This window comes from Anas acuta, chromosome 6 (assembly GCF_963932015.1).
Source record: "Anas acuta chromosome 6, bAnaAcu1.1, whole genome shotgun sequence".
In the NCBI taxonomy this organism is placed as follows: Eukaryota; Metazoa; Chordata; class Aves; order Anseriformes; family Anatidae; genus Anas; species Anas acuta.
In genome coordinates this window covers 30,149,857-30,166,271 of record NC_088984.1, presented here as the reverse complement: position 1 = coordinate 30,166,271, position 16,415 = coordinate 30,149,857, and the positions used below count along the sequence as shown (strand labels likewise).

The 16,415-nt window shown below is 40.3% G+C and overlaps 2 protein-coding genes across 5 annotated transcripts in view; one reads left to right on the top strand and one right to left on the bottom strand.

Moving 5' to 3' along the window:
* The window catches only part of IQCA1 (IQ motif containing with AAA domain 1), a 104,273-nt gene that overhangs the window by 45,457 nt on the left and 42,401 nt on the right, over positions 1-16,415 (top strand). Inside the window, exons 7-8 of the mRNA XM_068686275.1 lie at positions 4,886-4,970; positions 12,456-12,578. Coding sequence (XP_068542376.1) covers positions 4,886-4,970; positions 12,456-12,578 — 208 coding nt within the window. The remainder of the gene's footprint in view (positions 1-4,885; positions 4,971-12,455; positions 12,579-16,415) is intronic.
* The window catches only part of ACKR3 (atypical chemokine receptor 3), a 139,937-nt gene that overhangs the window by 94,626 nt on the left and 28,896 nt on the right, over positions 1-16,415 (bottom strand). The gene's annotated exons all lie outside the window — the stretch shown is intronic.

The window sequence follows — 16,415 nt, the reverse complement described above, 5'->3', positions numbered from 1 at the left end:
TGCCACTTCAGATCTAAGGAAGTCATTGGGTACCCCCAAAAGACAATCTATTGTTTTCAATTGTGCTGGTTACTGCAATAAAAGATATTGCCTTTCTCCCAAAACCTTTCACACCCGTTTCTCCATGGGAATGTTTCTTCTTGCACATTGTTGGCCTCACAACACTTGATCTTAAACTTGAAACCAAGTATTTTGCCAGAACAATTAAGGTTCCAATCCTCCAAGCACTTCTCCCTGCAAGTCTCCCCACCAACTTACATCCATGCATAACGACCACACATCCGAGCTAATGCTTGGAGGATCAGGACCATAGGTAAAGCATCAGTTGTAATATATCTGGTTGTAATACGTCTGTGTCCAAACCCATTAAAGATGACAAGGAGCCTATGGAAATCAATCTTGCTTTATGAGTAATTTGATATTTGTTTAGGTTAAGTTTATCTTGAAGTGATTTTTCAAAGAGCTAAAGAAAGCACACACAAGGAAAGAAAATGCTGGAGCAAAGACACCTAAAATAAAATAACACTGCTGCTTAAGTAGTTTGAGAGAACCCATATCAGGCTGGATTACAGGAACAGGCAAAGATTACAAAACAAAGAGGGGTTTATTTCTTTACAAGGCTCTCCCCACCCTTTGTTTTTGTTTCTTTTCTGTGCAGAAAGCTCCTGGTGTTCCTCTGCCTAGAACATACAGCCATCAGTCATGCCTTCTCTGTGCACAGCCCACATCCTTTCTTAACCTGAAAAGAGTTAAACACTCCTTTTTCTCCAAACAACAATTTCTTATTTTTGTGACGAGGCCTTTTATGTAATTAGCTAGAGAAGTGACAGCCAAAAAGAAAGAATAGCACATGTAAAATCTTGCCAGAGAGTAGAGTAGGTAGTAACTTGTTGAGTCTATTACCAGGCAAAATGTTTAAATCAACAGTATGTTCTCATAAATCAGCCATATTTAGCCTTAACTATAACCATCCCTGAGCAATGTGGGATAGAGAGAAAACACTCAAGGAAAAATTCTGATTCTCTGGTGATGCTCCTGAAATGAGAAGAGGAGGAAGCACCAGGTGAGACGAGCACAGTGCACAGACATTGTTCAGACAAGGAATTGCTTTTACAAGTCGGAATTAAGGTATCGGAGCATTCAGTGCCAAGCAGAGACTTGCAGTAGGCTGCCAATCACACTGACTCACACCAAGTCTGGTGGTGATTTGGAGATGTTTAAGAGCCATTCGAACCTCATTAAAACCCAGACACGTATATGGCTTGTACGCTAAAACAAATTTGAGCCCTCAAGTGCTAGAAGTCTACGCTACATGACCAAAGACAAAGGTTTACATTGCAGACCATGAAAGACCATTCTTTTTCAATTACCTTTGACAGATCTAAGTTATAATAAGAGGAATAACTTTGGAAAAGGGGAGAGCAGTAACTGTGAACCAGAGAGGAGAGCAGAACGTAGCTGGAGTAACAACACGAGAATCTCATTACATCCTTTTCTTACTTTGCTAGGAGTGGAAGATGGTCTCTTTACTCCTCCATCTCTGTTATCCCCTTATTCTTCCAGCGGAACCGCAACAAGGCAAGTTTGACTTGCCTTGGAGCCAGGTGCTCCTGACACATAGCATACCTCTCAGATACACACACATTCCAGTACCTAACCTTTCTACATTCTCCACTCCCCCTCAACGTGCAACCAGACTTTCTGACCAATTTTTAGTTTTTACATATTATTCTCTTTACAGTGACATGTAGTGAAAGCATCGGGGTCTATGAACTTTGCAGGTAATCTGTCTATAGTGACTGGCATGCAAAGGAAGTGTCAAGGTAGTAATGAACACCAAAAATAAATACCAGGCAGATTGGAGGAAACACAGCCAAGTAGTTTTCTTTTTCACTCAACCAAAAGAGCAATCTAAATAACAAATACCAGCCTGAGATTCTCACCCAGTGATCTCTAATGGGCTAAAGTTTTACAGTGACTGTAGCTGCATCTCAGTTTTTGGAGTATACAAAGAACTCAGGTGCCTGTATAACGCTGCTCTAGTCCCCAGGTTGATTTTCAGGCTTGTTACTGACTGTGGGAAACTCTGCAGCTCCACCTTCTGCAAGTTTTGGTTCAGAGTGTGGTGGTGCCTTTGATGCCAGAGATGGAACCAAGGATTTCAGACATACAGCCCTCCTCTACACTGCACCCTCCTGGCTCCACAGAAGGAAACAGCATCCTAGGCTCAGGCTTGGAGCAAGTTCCTACATCATCTGTTTTTGTTTTCTTTCAGTATTATTGCCTTAGAACTGGCTCTGATCATGAATACTTCATTGTTTCTTGGATGTTTCCAGAGGGGAGGGCAGTTTAACATTACATGAACAATTATTACTATAAAGCAACCTCAAAAGTCATTCCACATGTTTGGAAGATCCTAGTTCAAGGGCTGTTCCCTCTTCGACGTGGAACATGCTGGGTGGAATTTCTTACACCATATAACACGCAGTGCATCTGATGGAACAAGGATATAGGAACATCCCTGGCTGTTCACAAAGCACGCGTTGTCCACTTTTGTCCTAATGCCTTGCCATTATCAGCAACTGTAAATGAGCTTATGCAAAATGTAACTTTAGGCCCAGTTGAATCTGAAATAATATCTTACAAGAAGTGCGTGAGACTACCCAGCGTGGTGGTGTTTTGAGTAAACTGCTGCCAAAAAGCGAACAGGGAAAGAAAATTGTGATCCATTACCTTTAAAATGGACTTCTGACCAGGAAGATCAATTACTGACTTTTTTTGTATACAGATTTACAGGCAGCTTTTGAATCCCTGAGTTAAACTCTGAGGATTTCATAAAGAAAGGAATCTGATTATAAGGGTCATGCATGGGCATTTCCAGGCATTACAAGACTGAAGTTGTAGGCCTTTAAAACTAGAGGAAAAATAGTAAAATCCAGAAGAGGTCTGACAGGGAAGTGAAAAAAGAACAATGCTCTGAGGCTGTTGGGCAGCAATTGATATACTAGGCAACAGTACACAGGAAAGGACAAAGCCCAGAAAGAAAAAAACAGATGTCCCTGAAGAATTAGCATGCCTGAAATGTGCAGTAGTTGTCTGCTCCCAGGTCACTGATGACCATGGGAACTTACTCTGTATTGCCCTCAACCAAAGACCCAGTCCCCAAACAGCTGACTGGTTAGTAACGGGCTGATGCTCTTTTTCCTCCATTTGTTTCAAAAGATTGGCATTACCTTCTCTTAACCTCAAGCTATTTTGCAATGTAAGCTCTTACCGTAGCTGCTACAAAAACAAGAGCTACGTCATCCTAAACAGCTGTACCAGGAACAAAAAAAAAATCACACAGAAAATACAGGTTATGGACAAATACAACTTGCTTCCAAATTGGAGAGTGACAGAATTCATTCAGCACTCAGATATAAACTTAGCATACATATCCAAAGGATAAATGTTTGTCTGCAAGAGCTGTAAATGATTTCAAAATGAAGAGCTAGCAAAATAGCAAATGCAGCACTAGTAAATACTGAAAGCTGGCACTGATACTACATTCAGTGGGTGGTGGACTCCAAACTGGTTCTTCACCCACAGTGCATATTGCCTTTCCTTCCTCTCAACTGGTGTTAGTGAAATAGCAACAGCCTTAACAGCAGATTTTAAGATTTTTTTGTTGCTGTAAGCCAGACTTGTAGCAACATTTAAAATAAAACTGCATGTAACAAAATTGAGCAATTTTCTGCCTTTTTTTTTAAAAAAAAGATCTAAAATTAAATAAACTAAATGATGCAGTCTTTTGAGGCCAAAAGCCCATTCTTATTAGATTAAAAAAAATCACTAACAATGCCACCCCTTTGTTGATGCAGGCTGGTTTCTGGGAATGCAAGGGACAAAGTTTTACATCTGTTTGCATACAGAACTAGTAATTGTTGAACGTGCAAGTCAGGGCTTACAAACACAGATGAATGTTTGTTTATTCTTTTCTAATTGGTATTACTTTAATACCAGCTAGGGATCCAAACCATACACGTGGGTCTGAGCTCAACATTGAGTGCAGCGTAACTGTAGATGAGGAAAGTCCCTTAAGGTACCAGTTGTTTTTTTAAAAAATGAAAGTAATTTTTATGAATCATGTCAACCTTCCCAAGTTATTTCCTTCTCAAGGGAAATTTCGTTTCATTTAGAAGAAATGTTACCATTTGATTTGAAAGCAGCACAGATAGTTTTCTGATGTGTCAGGGTTTTTTTTGGAACACAAAATTGTCCTGATGTTACCAAGCAGAAACTCTTACTGATATGATCCAAAAAGCTACAGCTATGAAAGAAGTGAAAAATTCTCACCACTATAAATGACCTTTAGACTGTAATTATTTATATGTTTTATTCTCTTTTTGAAGGGTCTGGAAACACCGATGTTATCCATACCCATCTGTGAAATCCTACCACAAAGCCTCTCACTGTCAGCTCCCCAGCTTTTATCACTGCCCAGTTGTGCAAGTACATTGGAAATTTTGGGGGGTGGAGATCCTCACATAGAAATACAATCTGGAATTTGTAGATCAAAAAGCAATTTATTATTTTTTTAATAAAGCTGGGTGTTGAAAGCAGAGAGCAAAGCTATAAATATAAGTATTTTAGGCAATGTCTCTGCTATGAAGTGATGCACAGCCCTAAGAAATTCCATAAGGACATTCAGTGCTTGGTAGACCACATAAGAGAAATGAGCTTGTAGCTGTTTTAATGAATTTGTTGGACAAAAAGCCACTGACACAGGAGACGGCACTCTGTTTTTGGAGAGCAAATAGTATGCTTCACCACCATCTGACATCTTTGTCGACTGCATGAAATTTATGGATTTTAATTCCTTTTCCATCTTTTGTTTCTCATGCAGGCACATCATAGGCAGGTTTCCTGACTATCCTACCAAAGAAGCAGGAGGTTCAGCAACTATTTTTTCTGAGAAAACCCCAGAGCAGGTATTGTCACTCCTCTAATGCAAAAGGCTAATGGGATAGGGGAAGGAACCTCCACAATACGTGTCTGTTTATTTAGGTTGCAATTTTGCATGACCATGGCCTCTAGTTCTTTAGGTACCTTATGATTAAAGGGGTTTTTGCTGCTAGTGAAATTTTTTTTTTTTCTTCCAGGGTAAACCACAAAACTCAGGTACCAAAATTTGTCCCCTTTCAGGATATGTAACCACTTAGTCACAGTGGAAGGTGCTCAGCCGTACAAATTACACAGCTAAATATGTGAGAGCAATCGGCTCAGCTACAAAGAATTGCTCAAATGTTCAAAAAATCCATGTAGTTTGACTGGTGCTAGACACTAGTGGAAACATATGTCAAAATTTTACCTTTGGTTAAGGCATCCAAAGCTACCAAGTTCAGGAAAAAAATCTGAGATTGGTTCCAGTGTATCTACATTCAGTACCAGCACAGCAACTTTAGTTTGAGCAGGGAACAGTTTCTTGGCAGTAAATCAAGGCCTAGGCCTGCCTACGTAAGGAGAGCTTGAACAAGGGGCACATTCAAGTGAAGGAATCATCTTGGCTTATTTTATGTATTCTGGTAACAATCTCAATTGTTTTCCTGAGAAAGTCTTCTGGCTTTTCTGACTAGTGGAAGTAGCTGATAATCTCTTCCTCTGATCATTTGGGTGTCACACAGAGAAGGCGATTAAGATCAGTCAAAGAAGTGAAGGCAATAGTTGGCACTTGGAGCCTTTTCCCGCCTCCACAGTGATCTTAACAGGATGATGAGGTTGTTGAGGGAGTTTACAAACAGGAAACCCTGCACAGAGGGCTAGGATTGGGCCCCTGAGTAAACCAGGCATGATGGTTACTAGTGGGCTAGGAAAACTAAACCATGGAAGACAGACCTTTGTGGTCCTTAAAATAATGTTCCTCTGTTGAAAGACTGTTTTATTCATTAGTTGCTTGCAACTGATGATCTCACACAACTATGGCAAAACAATATTTTGGATTCAGTCCTTCTTGGAATCATAGAGAGAAGTCTAGGGCATGCTAGCAGCATCTGTGTGGTTTGGGGAAATATAAATACGGACCAGAGCAGCATAAAGCACTGTGCTCTAACTGTTAGTTACTTTGCTTACAGAAACACACAAGAAAACTGCGACAAACAGCTGTGTGCCTCACTAAAACTGAGCTCAGGGAACGCTCCTGCTTTTAGCCAAGTTCAGAGTGTGCTAAGGTCAACCCTGCCAGCCTCTGTATCTAAGTCACTCTGTTGTTCAGTCCCAGACAGAGTGAAGGAGACCAGTCCATTAAGTTTTCAGCTTCTAAAGTAGAAACACATGCCAGTGTCAAGAAGGCTTTGTTGGCTGCTCTAAGCAGCAGGGAAGCCACCCAGCACGTGTGGGCTTGTTGCTGGAGAAGGCTTCAGGGGTCACAATGCTAATTAGACGTGCTATCAACAAGGATAAATACAATTCAGAAAGAAAATAAAAATTACAAGAAATTGTACTGAGCAAAACTAGGTATGTTAGTAAATACTGGAGAAATATGTTTTCCCTGTCTTCTAGCTTTGAATTTCCACCTTCAGCTATTTTGCTGTGGCTCCTGGGTATTTGCTTTCTCTTTGCATAAAATATAAAGGAATCTAAAAACCTGGAGAGATCATTTTACTGCCTGGTTTCCCTGCATAAAGGAAAATACCTGCAAGGAAAAAAAAAAAAGCATGTATTTTCCCAGCAAATTTTCACCAGCAGTTATCTGATTTCGAAGAGATCCCTGGAGCCATTTTTTCCTCCCTTTCTAGCCAGCACAACTGAGAGCAGAACGTATTTCACATGCCCTTAACAGGCATCCAGAAGGTAGTTGGCAAAAGAAAGTTCAGTTTGTTCATGCTTCCACCTGAATGTCAGAAAAGTAAAAATTTTTTTTAATCTTCTGAGTCAGCCTGCATTTAAAAAATCCCAAAGGCAACTGGTTTTGTTTCACTCTGGTCTACTGGGCAACATAATAAATGAAATCCTGGCCCTATTGAAGTTAATGGGAGCTTTGCCCTTGAATTCAGGGGAGACAAAAGATTTCACCTCTTGTATATATTACCTTCCGTGAATGGGTTGGTTACTCTCAAGTTAAACTCCATGAAAAATCAGGACAGAACTGCATTTAAAAAGTGAGCATTTTATAAGACTTAGGTAAAGACACTTTGGGGAAAATAAAATACAAATTAATCACTTCACGAACCATTGCTGCATTATTATACATTCTATATTTCTTTATCTTTTGACAACTCTGACCTTACTTGACTTTGTAATGTAGCTAGCCTTCTGCACAAACTGCTTTCATGACATTTTCAAGATATTTTACAAATATCTTTCAAAAAAGGTAAGCCCAAGACATCCAGATGCGACGGGCTTGGCAATTTAGTCAGAAAAATATGTACTGTCTCAACCAAACAGAAGCATTTCTCTATTACTTGATGCACTTTTCAGGAGAAATTTAAGATTCTGAGACTCAGTGTAATCTTCCTGCATCTGTTCCAGATGTCTATCCCTAATGGTTTTTCGTGTTTTGCTCCAGAGATAATCATCAGATATGACAATTTTTGGCTTTGCCCTTATACTGCTGCCAACAAAATTATGATCTCTTCCTGTAGTTCATTAAGTCTCATCACCATGAAAGTAAGCCAAGAGAGTTGTCACTTAGCAGTCACATTCCCCCTCTCCCAACTCCCTCTCACTTCCACTATTAAGCACCTTATAATAAAATAGACTGAGATTCTGGTTACACATTCAGTTGCTGTTTGGAGCACAGTCATTTCCACATTAACATAATCCTGGCATTTGATCCAGAAGCACAGAAAAGGGGCAAAAAGAGTATGCATTAACTGCTGTTACAGATACAAGCTCCTAATCCTCATTTGGCACTCTGTGCAACACTACACCACTGATTAGCATTCATTATTACCAGCGGCTAAAAGTTCTCATGAATCCCAGTAATCAGTTTGATTGTGAATGTCAGTGCAAGGGATCCCAGTAGTTAATTAATAAACCTGTCTATTTCCCAGGTCAAGACAGTAAAGTGATATTATGTAATCAAGTACCACCATGTTCACACACACACATCTAATTGCATTGTCTTCTTCCAAATGAGTATATCAAACAGCCTTAGAGTGCCAGAGGTGGCTCCAAGAGGCTCTGTGGAGCTGCATGTTGTAGTATCCAGCCTTCTGTAAATACACTTTTATCTTGACAGCAAATACACCAACTGTGAGTTTTTCAGCAGTCGCAATAGATGCCTACAATTACACTTACCATTTTCTCCCTTGTTCCACACTATTTTGGCTAGTCCTTTCAGAAATTATCGGTCTGGATTTTCACAAGCGCTAAACAGTGCCATCAGCTGAAGCTGGGCACCTCCGAGTCTCATATCATCATTATTAAGGTTAACCACGCAGAAAGGAGAAAAAGGTACTTAGGCTCTGTTAGGCTACACAACAGGCAGATGTATTCACCTCCAGACATTGATGCACTACAACAAAGCCACCGGGCAGGTTGGCTCCTTGTTTAGCAGCTCTCCGCTGCCCCCTGAGCGTGATCATTTCTCTGTTGGCTGAAGTCAGCAGGCTAGATCGTGTGCCTAAATGCCAGGCAGTATCAACAACCCCTTTTTTCATCTCTACCACCCACCTTCCCTGAAAAAAGAGAAAAAATATACCAAGCAACACTAATAGATTTTTCATAAACACACTCAATGGAGACTAACATTTTGAAGTGTTTGCCAGAAAATGATCAAAAGAGCAAGTTTTTAACTGGTGAGCCAAGCTACATTTGGGCAACATCTGCCAGTTGCAAAGAGATGAGAGCACGTGTCAATCCTGGACTGAAATGCAAGACTGTCTATTAAATCCAACTGTAGGGTTTTGCAAGATCCCATATAACTATAAAATCTTCCCTATCATTTTTAATTCATTTCTGCAAGACAGACATCACTGGGATATATATTTTTTTAAGCTTGATCTTCACTTGCAGGTGCACACCCAAAGCTAAAAAATACCACCTTATAGAAATAATCAGCTTGTAGAAGTTTTAATTAAGTGCCCTGAAGCTGGAGGGAAGGTGGCAGGTAGAGAACATTTACAGTATACTGTATGTTATGCACAAGTCATGTAGATGTCTGATATTTGGTATACTACTCTGGGACAGGGGGGTGGCATTTCTTCCCATCTCAGTCCTGTTTCCTTGGAGAAGAAACATTTTTGCCTCAGACATCAGAATAGCTTCTTCTTGAAGAGCTAATTCTCAAAGACACCAAATTCTCTCCAGAGACAGTAGGCTCTGAACACATTGTTTCTGTTCAAAATAGTTTCAGGGCCAGAATTACAAGGCTCTGAGGCTGTCTCACCCACCGCAGCTGGCAATCTAAAATTCCCAAACTCACTCTATCACTGCTTTTTTCTTTTATGCCCACAACACTATTAAAGGCAAAAAGTTCAAACAAGGTCTTCTTTCAAGGAATGAGGGAAGGGGTTATTCTTGAGGAGGAACATTTACTTCAAGTGTCTGCTTGCCTGAGCCAACACCAAGCTTTCTGTGACTGAGGAACACAGAACATAAGTGAGTCCTACTGGCAGCCAATGGTTTTTGGATACTTGGCTCATACACTGACATCAGGCATTTCCATTCATTGGCTGCCCTCAGTTTTGTCGCCCCCGTCTTTCCCAAAAAAGGGGATTTGCACTGAAAAAGTTTGGAAACACTTGAACTGATGTATAAAAAGGAAAGTCAATTTGGCTTTTGTGGAAGATCAGTTTAGAGGAAAGTGTCTTTTCAGCCTTGAAATAAGAAGTTACTGGATAAGAGTCATCACTAGGTCTACAGGGCTCCTACAGCAAGACTAGGAAAAAATGAGACTAAAATTCATCCACTCTCACCGACGTGCATTCCCTTCCCCAACATTAAGGGTTTTCAAAGTGCTTTCAGCATCGTTTCAAAAAGAGACAACCTTGCAAAGAAAAGGGCAGGCTGAAATAATTTAGGAAGGCATCTGCTTTTATTTCCACTATGAAGTTTTCTTCAGGGAAAAAAATGTATTATAATGCAGGTGAATTGCTTAGTTTCTCAAACTAACCTTTGCTTGTCCTTTCCTTTCTTTCCCGTTCTTTTGTCAGATTCCTCAGGCATCTTCTTGTAGCTGGAGGGGAAATTGTTCTGTATAGAAGAATACAAGCCATGTAAGGTTAGGTACACAGCCAGCTTTCACCCCACCTCCCAGTCCTCTGCAATTATGAAGCTGCTTAGAGCACAAGTGCAAGCAGAGCTGGAGAAGCCGTACCGAAAGAACATAGGGGAGAAGATGTATCTGATGCAGAAAAGGAAAAATCCTATTTGCTCTGTCATTCTCTTTTGGGAAGCAGAGACATGCTTCAGAAAAGTCAGGCTTTATGTGCTGACCACACCACCACCTAGGACAGAGGCCCTACATGTACGCAACCTCTGCCTTCAGTCACTGGGCATGGTTCTGGACTTGACTTCTTGTGTTCCCATATGTTGCACCCAGCACTGACTGCAGGCACCATTTACTGTTACCTACTAACTGCTTAGGTAGGAGGCTTCACACCACTGCTCATACCCCACACAAGCAGTTCTGAAAATGGTAAACACAAGCTTTGTTTTTCCACCCTACAAAGCTGATGAAGGCAAGACAGAAGGATAAGGGCAGTTCAACAATTCCATCCCATTATATGTTTTGTTCCCAAGAACAGAAACTAACCCCTTTCCGCATCTTTTTATTCATCTGCATAAAAACATGAAAAAGAAATCGTTCCAATCAAAGTCTGCATATACTTAAAACATTGCCAGTAGAACTTGGAAGCACTGCCTAAAATTAAGACCTTTTGTTAATCACATGCGTGCTTACAGGACTCCTGCTGGATAAACCCATCCCTCGGATGCTGGAAATGGTTACCGCTACCCATTAGCAGGCAGGCAGAGCAGAGGCTGGAGGTGGAGGTGACGAGGTTGGATATCTGGCCGGGTATTAGTGCTACAGTAAAGGATACAGTCTGAGTAGCTCTGTTGGTTTTGGATACAAGAGGCCTGCTGGGACACTAGAAACCTATTTTGAACTCTAGTCAATCTATTAATCTATCCAAGAGAATGAAATGCTTCACTGCTTATCACCGCAAGATATGACTGAACGGTGCTTGGGGTTTAAATTACCATATTTAATTAAATGTAAGGTACTGAAATGCTTGGGGAAATTCAGTAATGAAATTTCACTGACTGCAAAATATAGCCCTTGTCGCCCCTCGCTTCCACTGTCCAATCTTTAATCCATTAACAGGCATTTTTTAGAAAACAAGTATTTTTACTGTTACAGGAAACACTTGTCTTAAAGTTGGAAATCTGTTTTCTACACTTTCACAGTACTGCCAGTATTAATGGTGCATTAATAAGCTGCAGTGTCCACAGATTGTTTTACACTCACCAGTGGATGATCTTACAGTTCATCTCTAGGACAAGAGAACACAATGGAAGGTGTCTGGGAACAAGAAAGTGATAGAAAAAGCAAATCTCCCTGTCTGCCTTTTCAGATAGTAATGTATAAATGGACAGGAACTAAGCTGAAGTAGCTCTATCCAGTTATCAGCTACTGCTACCTTGCAGGGATAAAGATGCTGGGTTATCAGTGTACATCTGTCAGAGATCGTCACAATATCTCTATCCAGTCTCTCATCCACTGCAGCAATTTCAGTCTTTAGCCAAATATTGAAATTGGACATGCCTCAAGGCAGTCTCTCAGAATCCATCTGTATAATATCAATCTGCCTTAAAAATGCTAAGACACATTCATAATCCAAATGCAAGTCCAGAGGGAGCTCAAAGTTGTATATCATTAGGATATTGTGCTTCTGGGTGGTTTCAGGAATTGGTCTTACTCGATAAAAGCCCTAGTGGTTTGGGACATGGAAATCACTCACTCAAATACATGCCAGGAGTCTGTATCACCTGCATCAACATTTGCAGGTACTGTCAGCATAAGTGAAAGGGATTAGCTGCTCTGTCGTGGATTAGCTGCTCTGAAGTTCTCTCCACACCATGCCAAACATCTTCTGAAATCTAGATTTGTAGAATCATGTGTTTGAGAGCTTTTTTTTTTCTCCACTCCCTTCTCACCTCTAAAACGGTTACAGATGCTGCAGTGACATGTAAGTTCTGTTCCTGCACCCACCATGATGCAGGGTGAGTATTTGGAGTTGCCCATCACCATCTGAATGACAAGCGGAAAGGTCTAGTCAGAACTTAGCCATAGAAGACCATACCAAGCAACATACTGGATATTGGATTCCTCTACTGGGGAAGTAGAGGAAAGCTGAAACCAAGGCAGGAGAAATGCATACTAGTCCCTAACTCTTGCAGGACATGCCTTACACGTTACTTTGCATGTGAAAATTTTGTCCAGCTATTCATGTTTCTTTTATCTCTTTCAGGTTGCTGAAGAACTGGCTGCCAAAAAGGAGATGGCTCTGCAGAAAAAATCCCAAAAGGAAGGAAAAGAAAAAGAGAAAGGAAAGGAAAAGACAAAAGGAAAAACACAGAAAACTGGAAAAAAGGTAAGGCTTCCTGCAGTAAAATCAGTTAGCAGTTTGTGAAAACGGAGCTGAAGTCCAGGCTTCTCAACTATGTGTGGGCAGAGAATATTAATTCGTATTGCCATCAAGGCGTAGGCTCAGAAGATATAGGGACTGGTTAAGGCCAGTCCCTCTGAGACTTTCAGTCAGCTTGATGCTCCCAGGGAACTGAATTTCACCTCTTTTTTAGGAAAGGAGTTTGTATGGCCATGACTCAACTAAGTGGAAAGAACTGATGTAGGTGGACAGAATGCCAGAAAGAGATGAGGGGAAAAAAAATACACTTTGTGGAACTGACCGTGTTACCAAGACACTTTTCAAAGCACTGCTGCCTTTTGTACAGATGGAAAACTGGCCACCAGTTTGCTCACCAGGCATTTACACTCTTAATGTGGAGTAGGGAGAAGTTAGTAACTTCACACAAGGACCTCAGTTTCCATCAGATACCCACTTCTGATCTTGCTTGGATTTCAAAACTTATTTTACGTACTGTTCACTAATGGCTGGCTGTGTTTTCTAGTGCAAGCCAATATTTTGTAAGCCCGTAAATAGCAGCCATGCATTTTCAGTTCACATTCTTAGGATATGAACTCTTTTCTGCCTCATGTAACAGCAGACACCGCTTAACGTGTGATATATTCCCTGAAATCTTTGTTACATTAAGGTTCTGGTTTCCCTAAAGGCATGCTCCCAAATTATTTCAGGAGCAGCTTTACAGAGAAAAGCATCCCTGCAACAGCAGTGACATGAGGGCATATTGAAAACCAAGCTTTGCAACAAAATCGTATAGTTTTGCTGAAGCAGCAACTTTTAGTTATCATTTACTTTATACTATAAAAAAGCACGAAATAATGTTTTTGTTTTTTAATAAGGGTCATTAATCTGAGTATGTGGAGGAAAAGAGGTCAATGCTCTGGCACAAAGCTTACTCTTCTCTGCAAATTTTACACAATTTCTGATTTTAAGTGTTAACCCCGGAACAATCCAAAAACATGCTTTTCTCAGGCAACAATCATCACTTTGGCCAAAGCTCTTGTAACAGCTAGCCAGGAAACTAAGTTACATGAATTTAGGAAGCATCAGTCTGTCTAATTTGGATGAAGATAAAGTGTTAACCCAGAGCTGAGATAGTGTTTTCAGCTTGGAAAGATGCTGTTTGGATCATACAAGACCCAGGAATTTGGGTTATGGAGTTTCAGGGGGTTTTCTTTATAAATGAAGATGTATAGAAGGCTGAAGGAAAAGCATGTATAAAAGTTTTTCAAGCTCTGAGCCTGAGGCCCGCCTTCTGAAGAGTGTGTGGATAACTTGAAACTCCGGATCTTAGTCACACACATCTTCAGACATCTGTTATTTGTCAGGGTGCTGCTATATCACAGGGTGACAGCATTAGTAAGGGCACCAGGCTCCAAGGAGCAGGAAGTGGACTGCTGGCACCACCTCGTTGTACCTTAGCTGGCAGAGCTGAGTCAGTCCAGAAGAGCAGGAGGACAGAAAGAGGAGCATAATCCCTGCAGACCTAAGCCTAATACTGATACCAAGTTGTCCATAGATTTCTAGGGAGTTATACAAGTGCCAAGTTCAGCTCTGCAGGACCACTTCCTCCTGTGACCCCTTTAATCAATATGGCTATTGCAGAGCTCTGGAGGAAAGATCAGATAAAAGTACACATAATGAAAGCCGTTGCTTAGAAAAGATTTTGCCATTACAGACATAGAAGAGCATTATTCACAGCTACAGGACCTTGTAATCTCAAACTGTCCAGCTCTGCTTGGAAGCATTCACAAGGGTGTCCTCTAGCATCTTTCTATATGGCTTTGTCCTTGTCCTCTGTCCTTTCCAACTCAGCCAGCCCAGAACGAAGCTGTGATGCACCTAGTCATGCAGAGGCAGCAGAGAAGGCTGTTCCAGACCCTTCAGTCCAAGTTAAAGTGAGGCATTAATGCTTAGACATGCTAAAAACGCCAAACCTAATCTCCAATCTGAGCTTCTGAAACTGAACATCAACTAACCCACCTGCTTAAAAACATGACTTTCACAGGATAAATTTGATTCCTTGTGTTTTTCATCTTCCATAAGATGGTAAGATAAGAACCAAGACTACACCAGAAATGAATCCTTATCCTCTCACAACCTCTGCAAGGTTCTTTTGAAACAGGGTGAAATAACAATATAGAGCTCTGGGGCTTTATAACCTGAAGTCGTTCTCATCTCTTCAGCCATCACAAGTCCTGTCAAGTAAAATTTTGAGCCATTATATCAGGTTCTCTATGGTTCATTGAGAAAGAACAAAGGGAACATTCTCTCCAAGGTTATAATACTGACAGGGAAAATAGCATCTAAGACCAGTTGAGAAGTGTATGGAAAAGTTCTAACAGCAGGACTCTTATTAAAATAAGTATAGGCGATAAGTCATAGCAGTGCAGTCAGAGAAAACCCTTGCTCATAACTTCACTTCTTTAAGAAAACAAAAGTTTGATCCCAGAAGGAAATTTAAATATTTCTGAAGCCTGATAGCAATCTTTAAAAAGACGTATTTCATATCAAAGTAACTTCATTTTTTTCTCTGTAAGGTGTTGATCTGATTTCCCATTGGACACCTAAGGAAAAAAAACATCAGCACCATCTGATTCCTCTTTCCAAGAGCAGAGCACATTAGACCAGTTTGGGCTGCTTCACCCAGTAACATTCCACAACTGGTCTCGCTACAGAACATAAGCAAGGCTGCACAATTCACAGATTTCATCCAGAAATACTAAACAGTGAAGTGCATTTTATCCTCATTGAAATCCGTTAATAAAATCTCCAGAACAGAAGCGCAGAACAGTCAGTTCACAATGTTCCTTGCTGTTGAATGAGAATATAAAGCCATAAAGCCATCTAGCATGGGCTGGAATTCAGAAAGCTTCAAAAACATTAAAACTATTATTTCCATATTTGTGCCTAAATTGAAGTGTATATTGTTGGTTCAAGGTACTTTAGTACACAGCACAGAATAAGCATGGAATCAATCCACCGAACACAGAAAAATACATCAACTGACTTCAAAGGAAAAGAAGTTTTATACATTACATTGACCCTTGTTCTGTTAATACATGCAAGAAGGAATACAGAACAGCACTCTGCAACTGTCCTTTGGACACACAATGGTTTTGATTAAAGTCAATGACACTGGTGTAAATATTGCTATGTCAGTTTACAGGAATCATTGAAGCTAGTAATTAAAATGATCTATTGGTTTATTTTTAACAATAAAAGAAATGTTAACCCGCATCCTATGCTATTGAGTGGCTAAAAATGAATAACAATCCCATTTTTAGGCTTTTAATAGTTAGCAATTACAAGTATGCTCTTAGCAGAGCATCTTTTAATCATTTTCTAAAAACGTCAAAGTGCCAAGGATGAATCTCAAAGTGCCACACCCTGCCAAAACTGAATACTCGCACAAGCAAGAATTTAGATTCCAAGAGTCAAATCCTCAAGCACTTGGCTATAGTTAACCCAAATGATTCTTGATGTTTAATTTAGAAACTCACAAATCTTTTTCAAGTATAGCTATAGACCATGGCATAGAAGTGGTAAATGTATTTAGGTTCTGCATGTCCTCCTGGGCCTAAACTTTAATTGCTATAGTAACTTAATTAAAAACATTTAATAATTCATGTGACCTGTCTGCAGATGTATCTGATAAGCAAGTAATGGCATCTAATTAAGGAGGTACTTGTAGGGTTTTTGTTTTGGTTCTAGGTATTTCAGGAACTGTATCTTATAACTTTCTGATAACTAGCACCTTACAGACTAGCCTTGGATTAGCAAAGC